Genomic DNA, 23,377 nt, shown 5'->3' on the forward strand with positions numbered 1-23,377 from the left:
TCGGACTGAAATGTCACATTTTCATTGGATTAAACATGGCACGTGATTGCCTCATATATCTCTATGTAGGTTCGTTGAGAATTAATATTACGCAATATGGCCGTCATTGGCCGCCGCCTCACCTACTCATCTCGATTATTCATATTATTTAACACAGAAATCGTGTTCAGTAAGTCCTTAAAATATTTAGAGTAGTGGCCCTTTGGAATTATTTTTAAATTAGAGTAGTTGCCCTTTGAATATTGACGTCACATTGTTGTGTCTGGATCAGAACAAAATGGCACCGTCTAAATTTGCTCAAATCTCTGCAGAGGTTTAGGCCTATAATTGACTAGCAACAAAACATTGTAAGTAATATGAGTGAAGCGAAGATTTGTAAAGGGTATTTGAAAGGTGGTATTGATAATTTTGTTTAAATGAGGTTAATTGGACGAGATAAGATGTAATGCATCTTGTACATGGCTTTGCGTAGATCACCGCTATTTATTAATGAATATGTCGCTTGATAGTCCTCGGGAAAACAAAACACTTATAAGGTTAGTTACTGACTCACTACGGAAATATATTGGGTTGATCAATCTCATAGATGGCGAGGCTTCGCCTCGCCATCTATGAGATTGATCAACCCAATATATTTCCGTAGTGAGTCAGTAACTAACCTAATAAGTAATAATAGCATACCATAGCATAGCATACAACATTATTTTTACTCGGTTTTAAATGTTTTTATTGAAAAAATAAATGTTTACATGATAGATTTGTGGTACACTTTATCTTCTTATTATTTTACTTCGAAATGTGTGCAACTCTTCTGTGTATGGAGGCGTTTTTGTTCAAATCTCATAGCATACCATAGCATAGCATACCATATCATTAAGCCCTTCATTTAAATTTCTTATGGCATAGCATACAAATCTCATAGCATACCATACAAATCTCATAGCATATCATTAAAATCGCATACCATAGCATAGCATTAAATTGTAAAAGATATGCGTGAAATGACTGTATATATATTTGTGCACTGCCTTGCAATTATCTTCAGATTGCTGTCTGGGCGCCTTTCAGACACCATTTTAATTTGTTTTACTACTTCACCTTTCAAAACCTCACAAAATTAGATGCATTTCTTTACATAAAAAATTAAAGAATGATTTAGTTTAAAGGGAAAAGTGGAGAAAAATTATGACATTCTTTAATCGGAGCTAGTGATAAATGAAAAAAAAAATTTATCAGTCAAATAATCTCTACATCATTCGAGCTTGACGTTAAATGAGACTTTCACATGAATAGCATTCGGAGACTTTTACACTTTCCAGATCACCAAATACACAACAGAGAGTTGCTCCAAAAGTAGTGTCACTGTTGCAATAAAATCATGAAAACTCGCTGTAATGACAAAATCTCGAACTGTATTATATTTACATATATTTATTTAGATCTGAAAATTTTAGTGCAAAACGATATTTGTTTCCGAAGACAACATATATAGAGCGTTAGGTAAGGACAGTCGCCGCACGCCTGCGACGTTGTTTATGTATTTTTGACGTTTTGTTTTAAATTATACTTCTGTGCTTTACAAAGAAATGTTTGGGATGCTATATCCACACTTTATTGTAATTGTTTCTATTACATGTAAATATCAATACAATGTATTTCATCTGTAACATCCGGTCGTGACGGTACCAAACAAAATTCTATGTTCTATTATTGTAATTTTCAATAGAATTTTCCAGATTGTTTTTAAAATATTACACAGTATTGAAATGGCAAATACTTGAAAAGTGCATTTCTTCTGTTGGGATATTTTAGATCTTATTGAGATGTTAATTTTCTGAGTTTGTCCGCGCGAGATCTCAATAAAGTCTAGTGACTGAACAACCAATCATTGCTATAAAATAGACCTTAACATGTTGATGTGCAGAATAGATACAGTGTATCAGTTATTAGTCCATCACTTCAGTAGTCACCGAAGGTGACACCAAAAATCGGCTTTAAAAAGTTTTTGCTTTTTTAATGAAAAATTCTATCTATTTTAGATCCTTTCGAATGAAATATACGTTATCCTCATTTGAAATATTTCAGATATTTATTTGATATGTTTCTTTTCTGATTTTGTACGCGCGATATCTCAAAAACCAGTAAGTGATTGAGCAACCAATCTTTGCTTTATAATAGACCTTTTCATGAATATGTGCAGAATACGTATCAATAACTTGTCTGTCAGTTCTGGTCGTAACCAGAAGCAAGCAAAATTGTACTTTTTACTTTTATAATCTTCGATAGAATTGTCCAGACTTTTTTTTTAAATTTCAGCGCATTATTGTTATGGTAAATACATGAGTATTGCTTTTTTCGACTGAGGTATCTCGGATATTTTCAGAATCTTTTCTGATTTTGTCTGTGCAAGACTCAATAACGGAAAGTGATTGAGAAACCAAGATTTGCTATATGATAAACCTAAACATCACGGTGTAGTACTGTCTCAACCGTTCTGCGTGTTTTAACCGTTTTGTATGTTATGGATGAATCTCTGTGTCTCGCACGGTTTGGGTAGATATATAAATCTTTGCCTTATCCTTTCTGAGACAATATTTACTTCGTTGGACAATCCTAAAGAGGTTGAATCCGTGAAGCTTGAAAAAGAGGCAGAGAGTGGGCAGTAAGTAAAGGTGTTTATTCAAAGAGCGCAATCGAGTAAGTCTGTCATTATTATAATCATAATAAAACAACCCGGTCTCGGTTAACAATATGAAATAAATACCCGATCAATAAAATGAGGAGACCATGGTTAATTACAAAATAAACAGTACTATAAACAAACAAAATGATACTGCAATAAATTAACTCATAAATGTTTTTGACTTAAAAATATACCATCAGGTGTCAGTGAAAACGAAAGTGAAAGTACAATTGTTTACATTACTGACTTAACGTCAGTCCTAATAAATCTATGATCGCACGATCTTAAACTATATGATATAATATGCATTAAAAAAATCATAAAGGAAATATTGGAAAACTCAAGTTAAACAAATTAAAACACTTACACAGTATTAAGAAAAGGATTTTTGCGCGTCATCTTTGCTTCATGAACGATTCAACGATTAACAAAAAGCCTATCTCCCTACATAAAAGAGTTCTAATTGTTCTAAACGCACTCGGCAAACCTCGGCTGATTCCGTAAAGTACATCAAGCGCCGAGATGTGCCGAGTTTTCTTAAGTTAAACAAGTTAATTTAAATATGGAATTACAGTATAAGAAATAAAATTTTGAAAGTATAAATGGTTCAAAAATGCGTGCGACCATAAAAAGCTTAGGAACAGTATCGCTACCTATAAACGCATACAAATTAATGAACATAATATAATATAATGAAAAAAATATATAATTCCTAAAACTATTGAGCTGTCTGATATTAATTAGATTAAAATACCAGCTTTTGAACTCAGTCATATTTTGGCAAAATATTGCATATAGGGTACCCTCATTGTACGGATAACTCCTCCTACAGTTTTCAAGATAGGAAGTTGTTCTTTTGCAGATCAATTGTACATATATCAGAGATGTGCATATTGCTAGGATTTCGATTTCCGATAATTTATGAAAAAGATACCAGCTTTTGAACTTAGTCACTTTTTGGCAAAATATTGCATATAGGGTACCCTCATTGTACGAATAACTCCTCCTACAGTTTTCAGGATAGGAAGTTGTTCTTTTGCAGATCGATTGTACATATATCAGAGGTGTGTATATTGCTAGGATTTTGATTTATGAATTTTCATTTAAAAAATACCAGCTTTTTAACTTAGTCATTTTTTGGCAAAATATTGCATATAGGGTACACCATTTCACTGGATATGGGTTGACATGGATTATGGATACAGTTCACATAAAAGAAAACCCGGTTTGCTGTCACATTGACAGCTTTTCAGTTGTTTTATCTTCATTTACTGAAATCAGTATATTGGTATATTGTATCATAGCAAAGAAGATAATTTCTATCTTCTATATTCTCTCTCTCTCTCTCTCTCTCTCTCTCTCTCTCTCTCTCTCTCTCTCTCTCTCTCTCTCTTCATGCTAACATACAAATATTTTAGTATTTGAATAAAGTACCCCCGGTAACATGTATAGTAATGTTGACAGCGGCTAAATGAACATGTTGACATAAAAAATTATTTCTAGTTACGGGATAATGTCCATGGATTCAAATGATTTAAAGTTCGTTATTGAATGACTGTCTTAAAATTTCTTAATGAATGAAAGTCAACGCTAAAAAGTATTTTTTTATATCGACAATGTACTGTCTCCTTTGTGTATGTCTACCGATAAAAATCTTGTCTGTCTGAAAACAACGGAAAACTCAGAACTAACAGAAAAAGGCGCAGACTATGCACACGACCGGCTGATTGCGTCAACGGTGTGAAAACTGACCACCTGTGTATATGTGCTGTAGCCTAGGTATAAACAGATGTAAACGTCGGGGAAATACACTGTTAAAACAAAAATCTGAATTTTCACTGTTGATTAAAAAACCATTACGGTTGCCGGGTTCATTAGGATCATAATCATTTAAAATCTTTCTTAAAAGATTATTTTTATTTATTTACAATTAGGACTACTTGCATGTAATGCTTACAAAAGTGGGATGGATTTATTATATTTATTTTATGTCTGCTTGCCTTACCACCACCATCGATATAAAACATAACTCCTCTTTAGAGAATAGAAATGGTCATTTATTGAATGATGCAATAAATGACAATGAACAAAAGGCACAATAAAAAACATGTACAAAGTAAAATAAGTTACATGTATGTACATAAATATCAAAAGAAAGGAGACAGATCATAAAAAGTCAAGTTTGTGCCTGAGAGCAACAATAAGCTGTATCGAAAGACTAGAATACAATTTCGGCATAATCGACCTAAAAAATATCTAGCCAAAATTAAATGAGTCTCAAGAATAATGCATATCTGGAGAAAAAGGGGGCGTTAACCCCACCTTAACAAGGTAGGCGATATTTGATGAATACCTTGCCAACATCACAAATCAAATAGTGTCTATCTTGTCAACGCCCCCCCCCCCCCCCAAAAAAAACAAAATGTACAAATACTGAATTTTCATAAGCGAATGACATTTAGAAAATATGAAAATAAATTGGTAACCATCAGCCCCTGTCTGGATGGTTATTTGAACACCTAACATATATATCAACAGTAAAACATCATTGTTAAATGAAAATAGTAACCAACAGCCCCTGTCTGATTGGATACACACAGAAATGTCAAATTACATTGAAAATAGTACTATCAGCCCCTGACTGAACAGCACACAGAAAAGAGTTTTAAAATTGTAATGCAGGAATACGGATATATTTCCTGAAAGCATTGGAGTTCCATCTACCCATTGTTTGAATTTGCAGCTCCGAGAATCCTCTCGCGGCTGCAGTTGTTGCTGCTCCAATGCGAAAACTATGTGATCGGTAACGGTTAAGATCAAAATTGCAAAATGAAAGGGCAAGACGAAGTTGTTGTGTAAAGTATTGTTTAGAGATAGGCGTATTATCCATGAAAGAAAATAGGGGGTCAGATGGAGAAGCGTGTTTCCTAACTTTGAGATAATTATGCATTGATTGATAAGGACAAAAACATGGGTTATTTTTGTTTTGATGTAGACGAAGGGTAGTAGTGTTAGATTTTGCATGTTTAAAGTTGGGAATGTTAATTTCCACATAACCATTTTGATGTTCATCTAAACCTGTAAAAACATTACCAAATTGAAGGAAATGTTGTGTAGGATTAGGTGTTTTGGTAATTTCCCCAATGCGAAGGAATGCACAGAAAGCTAAAATAAACATAGCTTTAAAAAGCAGTTTGGTAAAAAAGGAAGAGGTTGTGTGTTCCAAAGACTGCAAAAGTGAGCTTAAAATTTCTGGAGTGATTGGCAAGCGCGGATCAGTTGTTGGTTTGGATTTATGAAAACCTTTTAACATTTTCTTTATTAAAAAAGTTTGAGAAATATCCTGGTAATTTCCCAACTGAAAAATAAAACTGAATGATGAGATAAAAGTACGAGTTGTTGATGCCGCTAATCCTTTGATGTAACAAACAGCTATAAAAGCTGTTCAATGTTTTAAAAAAGGGGGCAGTGGCTGCTCAGTCGGGCCAAAAAATTGAATCACAAAGTTTTGATAATTTAGATATGTTGCCTTGTAAGCTAAAACTGTAGACTTGGAAAGGGAATTGCGAATGAGTACATCAACTGTCTTATTCAGATCTTGACATGAGAGGCTGGAACCAGTGTAGGTGTTTTGTCCATATTTGGAAATCTGATGAGGAATTCTGGAACCTGCAACCGAGAAAGTAAATCAGCTGCTGTATTTGCAACTCCAGGAATATGTTGTGCTTGAAAATGGATATTATGTGACAACGACAAAATCATGTCTTCGCATGAGTTGCATAAGCCTGGTATCTTTGGATGTGGTTTTATTGATAACATGAACAACTGCAGAGTTATCCGAATGAATAACAACGGTTGAATTAGCTTGACAAGACCCCAAAGTTCAAATGCTATCACAATGGGTAAAAATTCACGAACTGAAATATGGCAAGATAACCACTCTTGTGAAAAAAAAATTCTGAGAACCATTTTGTTCCAAAAATACCCCCAAAACCTAGATTGCTTGCATCCGTAAATAAATGCAGGGAGGGCGTTGAATGAACAATGTGTGATGGGAAGAAGGCTTTGCCATTAAAGCTTTCTAAGAAAACCTGCCAAGCTTTTAAATCTGCCTTTGCCTCCAAATTGAGGTTGCGGTGATGATGAGTCTCCTTAAAAAAGTACGCCCAGGAGGCACTACACAACACGCATAATTTTTAAAACATTCCAATAAGAGACTGTAGTTCCTGTTATGTAACAGAATGTCTGTTTTGAAATTTTTTGATCTCTGATTGTAACTGAATAAGCTTATCATTTGGTAATCTAACTTGAAATTGCACAGTGTCTAACTCAAGTCCCAAAAAAGTCAAAATAGTAGTAGGGTACACAGTTTTCTCCGATTTAATTGGCAGACCTATATCCTTTGCTAAAACGTAGAAAGCAAGCAAAGAAGTGTAACACTCAGGGGAAGAAGGAGCGCCGATAAAAAGAAAATCATCTAACATGTGGACACAATGCTGTACCCCAAATTTTGTAGTTAGAATCCACTGAAGTGCTGTACTAAATTTCTCAAAGAGATTGCATGAATAGCTTAAGCCAAATGGAAGTGTTTTGTCATGGTAATACTGATTATTTATCATGAAACCCAGAAGTTCGAAATCGCTAGGATGGATAGGGATTTGTTTATATGCATTTTCAATATCTATCTTTGCTAATAGAGCCCCTTTTCCCACCTGTTTGATGATCTCGATTGCATTATGAATTGACTGATATTGGACTGTACAAAATTCCTAAGGAATGTGGTGATTAATTGAGGCCTTTTCTGGAAATGATAGATGGTGAATTAATCTAAATTCCCCAGGGGATTTTTTAGGAACTAGACCTAACGGGGATACCTGGATGTTCGGAAAGGGAGGCTTACAAAAAGGTCCAGCAATGCGCTGGTGCTTTAGTTCTTGATCAATTCTTTGCTGCAGAATATGTTCCTTGCCCTCGATAGAAGAGAGATTTCTAGGTATCCTAAACTGACGAGGTCCTTTGTATGGAATTTTGAAGCCAAACGTGAAACCTTGTATGAGAAAATTAGCTAATTCTGACTCATAGTTTTGTAAGTAGTGAGTTAAACTATAGATCCGTATTGGAGTTGAAATTGATTGATCCTTTGTTAGTTGTAGAGGATTTGCTTGAGGTGTTGGTAGAATTGTTTGAATGGTATTTTGAAGAACTTTTGAATTTAGGGCAGAATTTCCGCCAGTGTTTCCCAGCACAGAGCTGACAGACATGGGGGTGGGGGCAAGCGTTGCCTTTTGGGCATGTTCCATGGTTATTATACGAGAAGCAGTATTTGTGTTTTGGTGGGGCACGAAAGGGCTGTTTCTTTGTTTTTAATTTGAAATCTAAGCCTAACAACACTGCTGCTTGGTACAAATCCACATTTTTTAGATGCCATGGACAGGCTGCGGAGTCTCGTTGCCTCCAACGTCGATATTTTCCATCGTAGAGAAGGGCTGCATGATCCCCGCAAGAATCAGCAATTTTTTTAATAGTCTGTGCATAAAGCATTAAATTGCCAATTTCAGTTGGGGTTTTTTCTGCCACAATTGCCACATAGATATGGAAAGCTTCAGTCCATTTAACCATGGACTTAATGGGGTCCTTATCATTTGACTTAACAAAAAGGAGTTGTCCTTCTTTATCAATTGACTTGTAATTGTTTGACTAAGAGATGGTAAAATCTGTTGGCAACAGAGATGAAAATTTCACGTACTCCCCAGCATGAATTTTAGATCGGATCTTATCATCGACCCCCAATGTTAAGAGAGTAGCAGTTGAGGAAGGGGTCAAGTCAGGTAGATTTGGGGTGGCAGATAATAAGGAACACAGTGTACCTGTGGCTGTTATTTCTTGTAACAGAGTTGGACTTGCTTCTACAGATGTTGACTGGTCTGTCGTTGGCACCACTGGGGTGGGTCTGAAGAGGCAATTGTCTGAGGCACTGGAATTTCTGCAGTTGACAGTTTTTCTTCAATGACCCGTCTACATGTCGTTTCGATAATTGGAGTTATCGAGCTCATGCACGCTCTAATTAAGTCCTCCACGGCTTGATTCGTAGATGTAGAGGGCTGAGTGTCTGTCGAGGGGGATTGCACCTTCCTTCTCCTTTTGGGTCTGGTGGCCATTTCTATGTATAACAATTAATAAATGGAGTAAAATAAGTTATTTGCATGAGTTACATCTTCCTAAATAGGAAGGTATTTAAAGTAATGATATGCTTTGAGCTAATGTTATGCTTAGAGCTATTCTTATGCTTAAAGATATTCATATGCTAATTTTATTAAGATAATATTCATGCTTAACATGAATCGTTTCGACATAGCACAGTACTGCAAGGGGTATCAATTTGCAAGTGGATGAAGAAAAAAGGAAAAAGGGGGGTGTATCATCCGTACTACATTTTATTTTTCAACTTAAAGTTTGCAGATTTCTTTTAAACCCGGGAGTTAGTTGGCAGAGAAAAACTTGAGACTTAAGAAAAATGATCAGTATGTAAAAGAAGCAGATTAATTGACAATCAATTTTTTTTTTACCACAATCGATTTCTGATTAATCTCTCTCTCTCTCTCTCTCTCTCTCTCTCTCTCTTTCTCTCTCTCTCTCTTATGAATTTTCTAGTGCTAAACATATAGGCCCGAAGTCATAAAGGAATAGGCACGTTAAAATCCCCTTACGGCATCACAACCGCCAGTTCCAGCATAGATTTTATTATGAACTTTTCTACGACTACATATGATACCAATACAATACAGTCAGAAAGTGATATACATGTACATGTAATCTCTCTCTCTCTCTCTCTCTCTCTCTCTCTCTCTCTCTCTCTCTCTCTGTTTAAAATTCAAAATGCATTCTGCAGTTTTTGTTATTTTGTAAAATTAAAACCCAACATTTGCAATGTATTTTTAGATATTTTAATCAAAAGAAATCAACATGTGAGCTAGAAACTCGCACGCTTTCTTCAAAATGTACCGGAGTAGTCAAGCGCGCAGTCATGATTCATGGACATGTGTACACGAACAAGCATGAATATATTTTGTGGTTTCAGTGCTTAATTGACTGTTTTTCAGTGGGTTAAAGACAGCTCATGAGACAATAGACGTTAATAAATAAAACATACTAAATAAATTTAACGACCTTTTGCATTCTTCTGTCAAGTTGTATCTACGCGGGTAGGTTAAGGCAACTTTTAGTTTAATGACCGTCAAAATTATGATCTATTTGAAAACTGTTTATTTTTATGAAAACAGTGTGTTATATTAATACCAAGTGAACGTGTTCACCAAGATATTATTTTTCTACTTCGGAATCGACTTGATCTTTGGAGCTGCCGTGCCATGTTATCACGTGACAGTTATAAATAGATCAATTTTTTACCTTAACAAAAAATCAAAAAGTGTAACACTACCCCGAGGTTCATTTGTCTGTTTGTTACAATAATTCGATCGTCAATTAGTTCAGGTTTATTAGTATTACTGCTAGAATCCTATTGTTAATCGCATAAAATAAATATTGTAAATATTTATCGGAAACCCTCTCAACTTCTATAATTTCATTGAAAATATTACGTATATTTCATTTAAAACAATAATTCACAGGATTCTAGCAGCACTTTTCAAGTAGTTTAGGTCATACACCGTTGATATTTAACAAAGTCATCTTTCATAATATCCGGGGTAGTGTTACACTTTTGCCTTTTTCTGTACACACTGACAGAGGAAAGGCTGGTCAAGCCATATAAATGTCGATCTGCTTACATTATAACACTCGCTGATTAAACAAAATATCCATGCCTGTATTATCCTGATTATATCCTAACTGACACTCATCTAAATCTTAGGTATCTGTATTAAATAAGTCTTATTTCGGCATTGTTTACACTGCATTCCGATGATTTGTCTCCCGACATGATCTTCTCTATTAAACATGCTTGTGACGTCATCAATGATAATTATACGTAATAGAGAAAAATCAAAGATATATTCAGCTAGAAGAGTTTTTAGTGATATTTTATGTCTGTAGTTTTTATAATTTAAACCAGAGATAAAGTTAAAATCGACATGTTTCTGAGTAAAATATGACATCATGCTGCTTATTGTGACGTCATATCGATCAGAGGAATTTGATCGCTGTTAGTTGCCTTATCATACCCGCGTATGCATAATGTTAATGCTATATACAGCATAATTAAAATAAATATTGAAGAAAAAAAATATACTGAAGATTTAAAAATCTGATTTTTTTTCAAATTAATAGTACAGTGGGGTACAGTGATGGTCAGTGCCCGGTACAGTGGCGTACAGTGGGGTACAGTGCTGGTCAGTGCCCTGTACAGTGGCGTACAGTGGGGTACATTGGAAGTCAGTAGGACTGTACAGTGGTGTAAAGTGGGATACAGTGTTGTTCAGTAGAAATGTACAGTGGTGTACAGAGGGGTTCAGTGGAAGTCAATGAAATGTACAGTGAGGTACAGTCAATGTACAGTGGATGTCAGACAATGTCAGACAATTTTTGGGAACATCAGTGGATTTTGAATTCAGTAGTGAAAATAGGCCTGAAACCATTCAAACCTAAATTGTTCAAAGTTAGCGCGGTAGTACAAGAAGAGTACGAGTTGGACAAAAGTGCAACGGGAAAAATCGAAGCTAAATATCAATACCGGTGAGGGTTTTATGTCGAAAGATCGACTATCCGTTTGTTAAATAATTTGAAAATAAATCATCTTATTTTAATCGTAAACAGCTTTCATTATATATCTGTACATACTGAGACCGTTCTTTTGATTGATGGAGCATGTCAGAACAAACGGTTTTATGAAACAAAAATGAAATCCGTGCACTTCATTTCAGCCCAGATACACCATATACTGGTATACTTTTAACTGTTTTCAAAAAACCGAAACCCGTTGTTTCAAAATCAAGAGCTAGACGAGTCGGGATATATGAATATGATCTTTAGGATAGGGGTTGATGTTGATGAAATAAGATACTGGGATGGTGAGAGTGTTCTAGCTTAACGGTTAATGAATCTGCCCCAAGTTGCCGTTCCCATAACTTTTGGTTGAATTTTTAAAATAAATACGCATACCTCTCACTGAATCCATATATATGGCGAAAATTGTCAGACTTTTTCACACGTCCCCTCTTTATACACAGAGAAATTCACGAAGGAACGAACATACGTTATTTAGGGGAGTTATCCATTCGAAAATTTTCGAAACTGCCCGCACAATTTGTCATCATTATCATCTGGGTCATTTGCATGTCATTTGCAATGCAATATCCCTGTATAATTTTATTTATGATTTTAAGTTGCATGAAACAAGGACACTCAAAACAGAAAAACTATGGTGTTCTGTAATAGCAACTCGCACCTTCGCCTTCAAGGCGAAGATGCAAGATTGCAAAGGTTCGAATGCGAAAGTGTAAAGGTGCAAGAGCGAAGGTTCGAAGTGAGATGGATACTCCAATCGCTTCTTCGCCTTTGCAACTTCATAATCTGGTTTTCGCACTCTCGCCTTCGTCTTTTTCCTTTCGCTTGGTCGATTACTTATAGTTCGATGCAGGTATCGTACTCGCCCGAGGTATGTCGAAAGCTCTCGAATGTTACCGGTACGCGCTAGACAGTGTGCTGTGTGCAATTGTACTTTATGAAAGTTTATTAATATTTTACTGCGTTATCCAACATCTGTTTACCAGTGCTGGCTAAGCCTATTTTATATTATATATTTTAGATAGATAGATAGATAGATAGATAGATAGATAGATAGATATATATATATATATATATATATATATAGATAGATAGATAGATATATATATATATATATATATATATATAAAAGCCTATTTAAAATTAATTATTTTATGTACTCCATATAAATGTAATGCATGCCATAATGTGCATGTACTCTCAGACTTTCTGTCACCTACCAGTCTGTTTACCTTAATTCAATACTGAACTACATGTAACAATGGTTAAACACAGAAACGTTTGAATTTCATTATGCAACAAAGTGTTTAGATTGTTAATTGCAAATATTTTCTCAAGAGTTGTAAGCTCAAATTATCTTTAAACAATAAAGAGCTCAACACATTCAAATGCGAAGTGCGAAGTTGCGAAGGCGAAGGAGCGACAGTATATAAATAGTGCCTGTTTTGGAGTGTTATTATACCTAAATATGATTAATCTATATTACGCCTCATCCCGGGGAATAAATATCGTGCCTCACCTATCCGAAAATCTGTGGATCTTCATCCAAAAGGTATAAAATAAAAACCAATATGAGTATAAGATGCTGACAAATATTATTAAATAAAAAAAATCTCATCAAATAAATTATCTTTTAACCATGAAAACCATTTTACTATTGTAATTGATTCGACTGTATGAAAGAAAAGAGAGAGAAACCAAACAAACAATCGCGACGTTATTGCTTTCGACAAGTCGAAAAATTAATAGAAAATTAGAAATTGGCATATTTTGTATAATCATATGTTGTTCGGTGTAATAAAACTTTTATTGCATGAATGTTTGGAAATATTCCCCAAGAATAATCATATTTCCCGAGTGCTTCGCCCGCCAAGTTTTATAAAAAAAAAAAAAGGGGGGGGGGGTTGTCATGTACGCCTAGGTAATACATTCGAGGTGTTTTTCCAAGCCTGCCGGAAAGTCCCGAGAAGTTGCGATTGGTTTATTACCATCAACTCGTTTCAGTACTTTCAGTACTTTGATTGTGAATGGTAGTGTACTTTCGGTTAGATATCCCGGAAATCATAACCATTGGTGCATTGTTATCGTTTTTTTACGTAACGACTTGAGCAATATTAGAAAATGCTCTGGATATCTTATAATGGGTTGTTTTTCATAACCGAATGACCAACATTTCCAAGAATTTCAAAAAAAAGAAAAGAATTTGTGTTGGAGTCAGGGAAAAAAATTCATTCACAAACTATCATAAACAATCTTGAAAATATTTGAAAGAGGAAATTGTCGTCGTATATGTTTTGTGTGTGGAATAGGGTGGGTAAAAAATCCATGTGGTACATATATTACTATTGTCTTTCGACCTAATTTTTTAAACATATTTTGAAAACAAGTCTACCATGATTACGGAATGAACGTGGCCTTGTAACGACCGTGCCATGTAGACATGCCGTGCAGACAATCTACAAGGCTCACTAGTGAGAATATATTTGACCCTATATCTGCAACATGTTAACAAGCATCCCATCAACATTGTTTTTTAGGTATCCAAATAAAATATAGTAGGCTATGGGGAAAATCTCAGATGTCTTAGTCTCACTTCACCAAACAGAGCACACAGTGGAAAAAGAGAGACTAAGATCAAACGTAAGCTCGTCAAAGTTGTACGATTTCGGGCCATCTATGTTGCCCCATAGAAAATTCATGTCAAATATGTTAAATGTACGTGTGTATTCTAATTACATGTATATGTTATATCTTTGAAGCAATATTATAGATAACGGTCTACAATTTGGATATAAAACGATAGAAAAAGAGTGCATATGCAATAATTCAATAATATGCAATAATTCACGGTTTTTGGTTGACCTATATTAACGTTTTGTGTTACTTTCGTTTTGAGTTCCCAGAATTTTGCTTTCTTTTTGAATTCCTATTTAAATAGTAAATACACGCTTCTAAACAATTTGAGAGTAAAGCGTCAAAGCGGTAAGAATGTTTATGTTGTTCATCTCTAAGATTTAGAAATAAACAAAACATAATTTGATAAAGCCGCATGATTTATTTTTATGTTTTTTTTAAATAATCAAGCAGTTAATTATTAGATTTAATTTGATATTGGCGTTTAATAACTTGATGGTTTGCTTCTTTTTTTGTGTGTTTTTTTGCAGCAAGCATCATGAATGCATATTGCACTATTTAATTTAGGTGTATTTATTTTACATTTTTTTCTTAAATAAAATGTCTCGACCACAACAAAAAAATTATCCCCGGGACTCAACTAGCTTAATTAGGCGATATTTATTGATATGAAAAAAAATTCGCATTATATTCCTACAATGTATAACTCTATCATTTGATCATCAATAAAAATCTTGGTCTTTCTGCCAAAATGTTAAAAAGCATGAAAATTGCATTAAATAAACATTAACACGCAGAACATCAAATGGGATTTGTTGATCGTTGGCACTATTTTTTTTTATAGCAACACATATATTGACCGAGTTTTGCAGGTTTTAAATAATGACATAACCAAATGATCAGTTGAGTACTCTTCGAAGATAAAATAAACGTTTGCATAAACATTTTTAAAAAGCCTCTTGAAATTTGAGTTCAATATCTATTATAATAAACAAGTGTTATAATTATATATATTAATCAGTTTGTAATGCAGCATCTTCGCTAGTCAAGTGTCCGATTCGTTTTTCTCATCTTCGCTAGCCAAGTGTCCGATTCGTTTTTCTCATTTCATCTAGGGAGATGAGAAAAACGAATCGGACACTTGGCTAGCGAAGATGCCCGTGGTAATATCAATAGCAAAGGGATGCAACGTTCTGCTTCACCTACCATCATCGATTCACCGAATACTTACATCACTATGAGGCACGTACAGGGACAGCCTCTTCGGGCATTTGGTGACGATATCGGTGATCCCGGTTTGCGAAATGGGGAGGTCAAAAATTTAGGAGTGGTAAAAAAGTAGTTTACAGTTTATTTGCTCATATTAGATCATATTGTTTGTATTTAAGTTTCTGTTTACATCTTTTGATAATTTTAGTTATCACACATCCCAAAATTAGTTTGTAGAGATAAACTTGAGACTTAAGAAAAATAATCAGTATGTAAAAGAAGCAGATTAAAAGACAATCAATTTTTTTTTACCCCAATCGATTTCTGGTTAATCTCTCTCTCTCTCTCTCTCTCTCTCTCTCTCTCTCTCTCTGTGTTATGAATTTTCTATGCTAAAAATTGAGGCCCGAAGTCATAAAGGAATAAGCACGTTAAAATCCCCTTACGGCATCACAACCGCCAGTTCCAGCATAGATTTTATTATGAACTTTTCTACGACTACATATGATACCAATACATTACAGTCAGAAAGTGATACACATGTACATGTAATATCTCTCTCTCTCTCTCTCTCTCTCTCTCTCTCTCTCTCTCTCTCTCTGTTTAAAATTTAAAATGCATTCTGCAGTATATATTATTTTGTAAAATTAAAACCCAACATTTGCAATGTATTTTTACATATTTTAATCAAAAGAAATCAACATATGAGCTAGAAACTTGCACACTTTCTTCAAAATGTACCGGAGTAGTCAAGCGCGCAGTCATGATTCATGGACATGTGTACACGAACAAGCATGAATATATTTTGTGGTTTCAGTGTTTAATTGACTGTTTTTCAGTGGGTTAAAGACAGCTCATGAGACACAGAGAATTAAAAACCCGATCATTTAAACGAGGGCTTGTCGTATATCATCAATAAGGAATGCTAATGTACCTTGCTGATTGGGGGGAGGTATTTTCCATTCCTGGCAGAATAAACATATTGACATGCACTTTTTTGATAATCAGATTCAACATGTAAAATTCAGAACTTTCACCTGAAAGCTAGGGACATTATAATAATTTTGTGATCGTAACATTCAATAACAATAGACGTTAATAAATAAAACATACTAAATAAATTTAACGAACTTTTGCATTCTTCTGTCTAGTTGTATCTATGCATAATGTTAATGCTATATACAGCATAATTAAAATAAATATTGAAGAAAAAAAATATACTGAAGATTTGAAAATCTGATTTTTTTCTTCCAATTAATAGTACAGTGGGGTACAGTGATGGTCAGTGCCCGGTACAGTGGCGTACAGTGGGGTACAGTGCTGTTCAGTGCCCTGTACAGTGGCGTACAGTGGGGTACATTGGAAGTCAGTAGGACTGTACAGTGGTGTACAGTGGGATACAGTGCTGTTCAGTAGAAATGTACAGTGGTGTACAGAGGGGTACAGTGGAAGTCAGTGAAATGTACAGTGAGGTACAGTCAATGTACAGTGGATGTCAGACAATGTCAGTCAATTTTTAGGAATATCAGTGGATTTTGAAATTCAGTAGTGAAAATGGGCCTGAAACCATTCAAACATAAATTGTTCAAAGTTAGCGCGGTAGTACAAGAAGAGTACGAGTTGGACAAAAGTGCAACGGGAAAAATCGAAACTAAATATCAATACCGGTGAGGGTTTTATGTCGAAAGATCGACTATCCGTTTGTTAAATAATTTGAAAATAAATCATCTTATTTTAATCGTAAACAGCTTTCAGTATATATCTGTACATACTGAGACCGTTTTTTTGATTGATGGAGCATGTCAGAACAAACGGTTTTATGAAACAAAAATGAAATCCGTGCACTTCATTTCAGCCCAGATACACCATATACTGGTATACTTTTAACTGTTTTGAAAAACCGAAACCCGTTGTTTCCAAATTAACAGCTAGACGAGTCGGGATATATGAATATGATCTTTAGGATAGGGGTTGATGTTGATGAAATAAGATACTGGGATGGTGAGAGTGTTCTAGCTTAACGGTTAATGAATCTGCCCCAAGTTGCCGTTCCCATAACTTTTGGTTGAATTTTTAAAATAAATACGCATACCTCTCACTGAATCCATATATATGGCGAAAATTGTCAGACCTTTTCACACGTCCCCTCTTTATACACAGAGAAATTCACGAAGGAACGAACATACGTTATTTAGGGGAGTTATCAATTCGAAAATTTTCGAAACTGCCCGCACAATTTGTCATCATTATTATCCGGGTCCTTTGCATGTCATTTGCAATGCAATATCCCTGTAGAATTTTATTTATGATTTTAAGTTGCATGAAACAAGGACACTCAAAACAGAAAAACTATGGTGTTCTGTAATAGCAACTCGCACCTTCGCCTTCAAGGCGAAGATGCAAGATTGCAAAGGTTCGAATGCGAAAGTGTAAAGGTGCAAGGGCGAAGGTTCGAATTGAGATGGATACTCCTATCGCTTCTTCGCCTTTGCAACTTCATAATCTGGTTTTTGCACTCTCGCCTTCGTCTTTTTCCTTTCGCTTGGTCGATTACTTATAGTTCGATGCAGGTATCGTACTCGCCCGAGGTTTGTCGAAAGCTCTCGAATGTTACCGGTACGCGCTAGACAGTGTGCTGTGTGCAATTGTACTTTATGAAAGTTTATTAATATTTTACTGGGTTATCCAACATCTGTTTACCAGTGCTGGCTAAGCCTATTTTATATTATATATTTTATATATATTTATATATATATATATATATATATATATATATATATATATATATATATATATATATATATATATATATATATATATATATATATATATATATATATATATATATATATATATATATATATATATATATATGTAGATAAATAAAGCCTTGGTACAGCAAAAAATACTTAAATAAATAAAACAGAATGCGACAGTCCAAATTAAATAAATTGTTTACTGTTAGCGCTTTCAGCCATGTCGGCTCTTCAGAAAATATTTCCGTTTTACAAAATCTGGAAAATATTTCCGTTTTACAAAATGTGGAATTCAAATGAAATCGGCCGAACCACAAAAGAGGACTATTCTATTAAAATATTTAACCCGAAACTTAATCGAAAATAGATTATCATATATATAATTTTTTATATGTATTGTATTATATGTCTATGCATTGCTTAACGGCGTTGATAAAGTTCACGCCATCGCTACCTTGATGTACATTGTGACGTCATAATGAACTTTAAAACACGACGTCATTGACAACGTTACAAACAACGTTTTTAATTTTGTATAACTGTCTGAAGAGCCAACATGGCTGAAAGCGCTAACAGTAAACAATTTATTTAATTTGGACTGTCGCATTCTCTTTTATTTATTTAAGTATATATATTTAAGTATATATATATATATATATATATATATATATATATATATATATATATATATATATATATATATATATATATATATATATATATATATATATATATATATATATATATATATAAAATTAAAACTCCTGATGATTTAAAATGAAACTAGTTGAGTTTATTTCGGTGTTGTGATTTTTTTCATATATATATATATATATATATATATATATATATATATATATATATATATATATAAATATATATATAAATATATATATATATATATATATATATATATATATATATATATATATATATATATATATATATATATATATATATATATATATATATATATATATATATAGATAAAAGCCCATTTAAAATAATAATTTTATGTACTCCATATAAATGTAATGCATGCCATAATGTGCTGGTACTCTCAGACTTTCTGTCACCTACCAGTCTGTTTACCTTAATTCAATACTGTACTACATGTAACAATGGTTAAACACAGAAACGTTTGAATTTCATTATGCAACAAAGTGTTTAGATTGTTAATTGCAAATATTTTCTCAAGAGTTTTATAGCTAAAATTATCTTAAAACAATAAAGAGCTCAACACATTCAAATGCGAAGTGCGAAGTTGCGAAGGCGAAGGAGCAACAGTATATAAATAGTGCCTGTTTTGGAGTGTTATTATACCTAAATATGATTAATCTATATTACGCCTCATCCCGGGGAATAAATATCGTGCCTCACCTATCCGAAAATCTGGGGATCTTCATTCAAAAGGTATAAAATAAAAACCAATATGAGTATAAGATGTTGACAAATATTATTAAATAAAAAATATCTCATCAAAACAATTATCTTTAAACCATGAAAACCATTTTACTATTGTAATTGATTCGACTGTATGAAAGAAAACAGAGATTTAAAAAAAACCAAACAAACAATCACGACGTTATTGCTTTCGACAAGTCGAAAAATTATAAGAAAATTAGAAATCGGCATATTTTGTATAATCATCTGTTGTTCGGTGTAATAAAACTTTTATTGCATGAATGTTTGGAAATATTCCCCAAGAATAATCATATTTCCCGAGTGCTTCGCCCGCCAAGTTTTATAAAAAGAAAAAAGGGGGGCGGGTTGTCATGTACGCCTAGGTAATACATTCGAGGTTTTTTCCAAGCCTGCCGGAAAGTCCCGAGAAGTTGCGATTGGTTTATTACCATCAACTCGTTTCAGTACTTTCAGTACTTTGATTGTGAATGGTAGTGTACTTTCGGTTAGATATCCCGGAAATCATAACCATTGGTGCATTGTTATCGATTTTTTACGTAACGACTTGAGCAATATTATATAAATAGTGCCTGTTTGGGAGGGTAACAGTTGAAATTGACACCCCGAGAAAACCATTGTCAACCGACGCGAAGCGGAGGTTGACAATGGTTTTCGAGGGGTGTCAATTTCAACTTTTATCCTCCCAAACAGGCACTACTTATTTTGTTATACTGAATGTCTTTTTTAAAATTTTTAAGAAAATTTTACTGCTTTTATATAGGAATAACGTGAATTCTACAGCGAACCGTACGCGCATAATTTTCGCGCATGTAACATTTTTTAATGTTACCCGTTGCCAAGTGCGTTGCTAACGCTGAGGGTAACAGTAAATATTATTAACTGCGTCTTAACCAATCAGATTTCAGTATTTAACATGAAAGTATAACAATAGAAAATGCTCTGGATATCTTATAATGGGTTGTTTTTCATGACCGAATGACCAACATTTCCAAGAATTTCAAAAAAAAAAGACCCAAACCAAAATTGAATTCACAAACTATCATAAACAATCTTGAAAATATTTGAAAGAGGAAATTGTCGTCGTATATGTTTTGTGTGTGGAATAGGGTGGGTAAAAAATTTATGTGGTACATATATTACTATTGTCTTTCGACCTAATTTTTAAACATATTTTGAAAACAAGTTTACCATGATTACGGAATGAACGTGGCCTTGTAACGACCGTGCCATGTAGACATGCCGTGCAGACAATCTACAAGGCTCACTAGTGAGAATATATTTGACCCTATATCTGCAACATGTTAACAAGCATCCCATCAACATTGTTTTTTGGTATCCAAATAGAATATAGTAGGCTATTGGGAAAATCTCAGATGTCTTAGTCTCACTTCACCAAACAGAGCACACAGTGGAAAAAGAGAGACTGAGATCAAACGTAAGCTCGTCAAAGTTGTATGACTTCGGGCCTCTATATCGCCCATTAGAAAATTAATGGCAAATATGTTAAATGTACGTGTGTATTCTAATTACATGTATATGTTATAATTTTGAAGCAATATTATATATAACGGTCTACAGTTTGGATATAAAACGATAGAAAAAGAGTGCATATGCAATAATTCACTGTTTTTGGTTGACCTATATTAACGTTTTGTGTTACTTTCGCTTTGAGTTCACGGAATTTTGCTTTCTTTTTGAATTCCTATTTAAATAGTAAATACACGCTTCTAAACAATTTGCGAGTAAGGCGTCAAAGCGGTAAGAAAGTTTATGTTGTTCGTCTTTAAGATTTAGAAATAAACAAAACATAATTTGATAAAGCCGCATGATTTATTTTTATGTTTTTTTTTAAATATTCAAGCAGTTAATTATTAGATTTAATTTAATATTGGCGTTCAATAACTTGATGGTTGGCTTTTCTTTTCTTTTCTTTTTTTGCAGCAAGCATCATGAATGCATATTGCAATTTTTAATTTAGGTGTATTTATTTTACAATTTTTTAAAATAAAATGTCACGACCACAAAAAAAAATTATCCCCGAGACTTACTAGCTTAATTAGGCGATATTTATTGATATGAAAAAAATTCGCATTATATTACTACAATGTATAACTATCATTTGATCATCAATAAAAATCTTGGTCTTTCTGCCAAAATGTTAAAAGGCAAGAAAATCGCATTAAATAAACATTAACACGCAGACCATTAAATGGGATTTGTTGATCGTTGACATTTATTTTTTTTATAGCAACGTATATATTGACCGAGTTTTGCAGGTTTTAAATAATGACATAACCAAATGATCAGTTGAGTACTCTTCGAAGATAAAATAAACGTTTGCATAAACATTTTTAAAAAGCCTCTTGAAATTTGAGTTCAATATCTATTAAAATAGACAAGTGTTATAATTATATATATTAATCAGTTTGTAATGCAGCATCTTCGCTAGCCAAGTGTCCGATTCGTTTTTCTCATCTTCGCTAGCCAAGTGTCCGATTCGTTTTTCTTATCTCATCTAGGGAGATGAGAAAAACGAATCGGACACTTGGCTAGCGAAGATGCCCGTGGTAATATCAACAGCGAAGGGATGCAACGTTCTGCTTCACCTACCACCATCGATTCACCGAATACTTACATCACTATGATGCCCGTACAGGGACAGCCTCTTCGGGCATTTGGTGACGATATCGGTGATCCCGGTTTGCGAAATGGGGAGGTAAAAAATTTAGGAGTGGGAAAAAAGTAGTTTACATTTTATTTGCCCATATTAGATCATATTGTTTGTATTTAAGTTTCTGTTTACATCTTTTGATAATTTTAGTTATCACACATCCCAAAGTTAACACGTTTACATCTCTATAAACATGAGCATGAACATTTAACCTACCAAAGTTTTACCTACAAGTACAAGCATATAACATATACAACTACCTTGTCTAATGATAGAATGTTAAAATTCTTTATAAAATTACCCAAACATTTTTACTTAACACTTATATATATTTACAAATTCAATTCTTATCATCGTGTATTATTTTAGACGAAAATGCTATTTTATATTTGATAGATGTCTTTAGATGAAAACGAGGCTGGAAATAACAACGTGGTGGCTGTTGACAATTATGAAAACGAAGTGGATTTTTTCCAGTCACCAACTTCTGGAACTAATATGGCTCACTACCAAGGATCCGATGAAACCCTCAACTTTCTTTTTGATATACAAAGTAAGTACTGAGTAGAACACCTTGTTTGCTGTCACAGTGACAGCCTTTATTGTATTGTACGTTTGCAAGTTTTTCTTATCTCTAAGGCGTATCGATGCTTCGGCTTATATGCAAAACGTTTGCCCAAGGTATAGGGGACCCCAAACAGCTCACTTGAAAACTTAACAATTTGCAGTTACAGTTAAAATGTTATAATTATATTTTTCAAAAGTGTTTTTATTTTCATTTACGAAATCAAGCATGATTACTAATTTTTATGGATGATTTCAATATTTTTTTCATAAATCTACATGTTTTTCATTTTAGCTTAATGTCATACTTTTTTAAAAGAATTTTGTTTCATTTATATTTGTAATACTTAGACCAGTCCAGAGAGGTTTCAGAAAAGAACACATCCGCAGAGTCTAATGATGTATTGACAGAGGATGTAATTGTAGAAACAACAGTTGTTGCTAGTGATGCAAAATCAGGGGATGATAGTCCATCGCAGAGTGTTCAAAATGAAAACATTGAACATGATTATATAAACAGCGAAGAGATACAACATTCTGCTTCAACTACCACCATTGATTCACCGAATTCTTCCATCACTACGACGCCTGTACAGGAACAGCCTTCTCGGGCATTTGGTGCCGATGTCAGTGATTCCGGTCTGCGGAATGGGGAGGTAAACAATTCATTTGCTCATATTTGATCATATATTT

General features: G+C 33.8%; 1 protein-coding gene across 2 annotated transcripts in view; it reads left to right on the forward strand.

Annotated features, from left to right (window-relative positions):
• Positions 1 to 23,377, forward strand: part of LOC128176206 (uncharacterized protein PF3D7_1120600-like) — a 176,721-nt gene that overhangs the window by 126,414 nt on the left and 26,930 nt on the right. The window contains exon 52 of one of the 2 annotated variants that reach the window (XM_052842359.1): positions 23,036 to 23,340. The exons of the other annotated variant lie outside the window; for it this stretch is intronic. Within the exon in view, the coding sequence (XP_052698319.1) occupies positions 23,036 to 23,340 (305 nt within the window). The remainder of the gene's footprint in view (positions 1 to 23,035; positions 23,341 to 23,377) is intronic. 2 annotated transcript variants of the gene reach the window in all.

Source organism: Crassostrea angulata, chromosome 3 (genome assembly GCF_025612915.1).
Source record: "Crassostrea angulata isolate pt1a10 chromosome 3, ASM2561291v2, whole genome shotgun sequence".
In the NCBI taxonomy this organism is placed as follows: domain Eukaryota; kingdom Metazoa; phylum Mollusca; class Bivalvia; order Ostreida; family Ostreidae; genus Magallana; species Magallana angulata.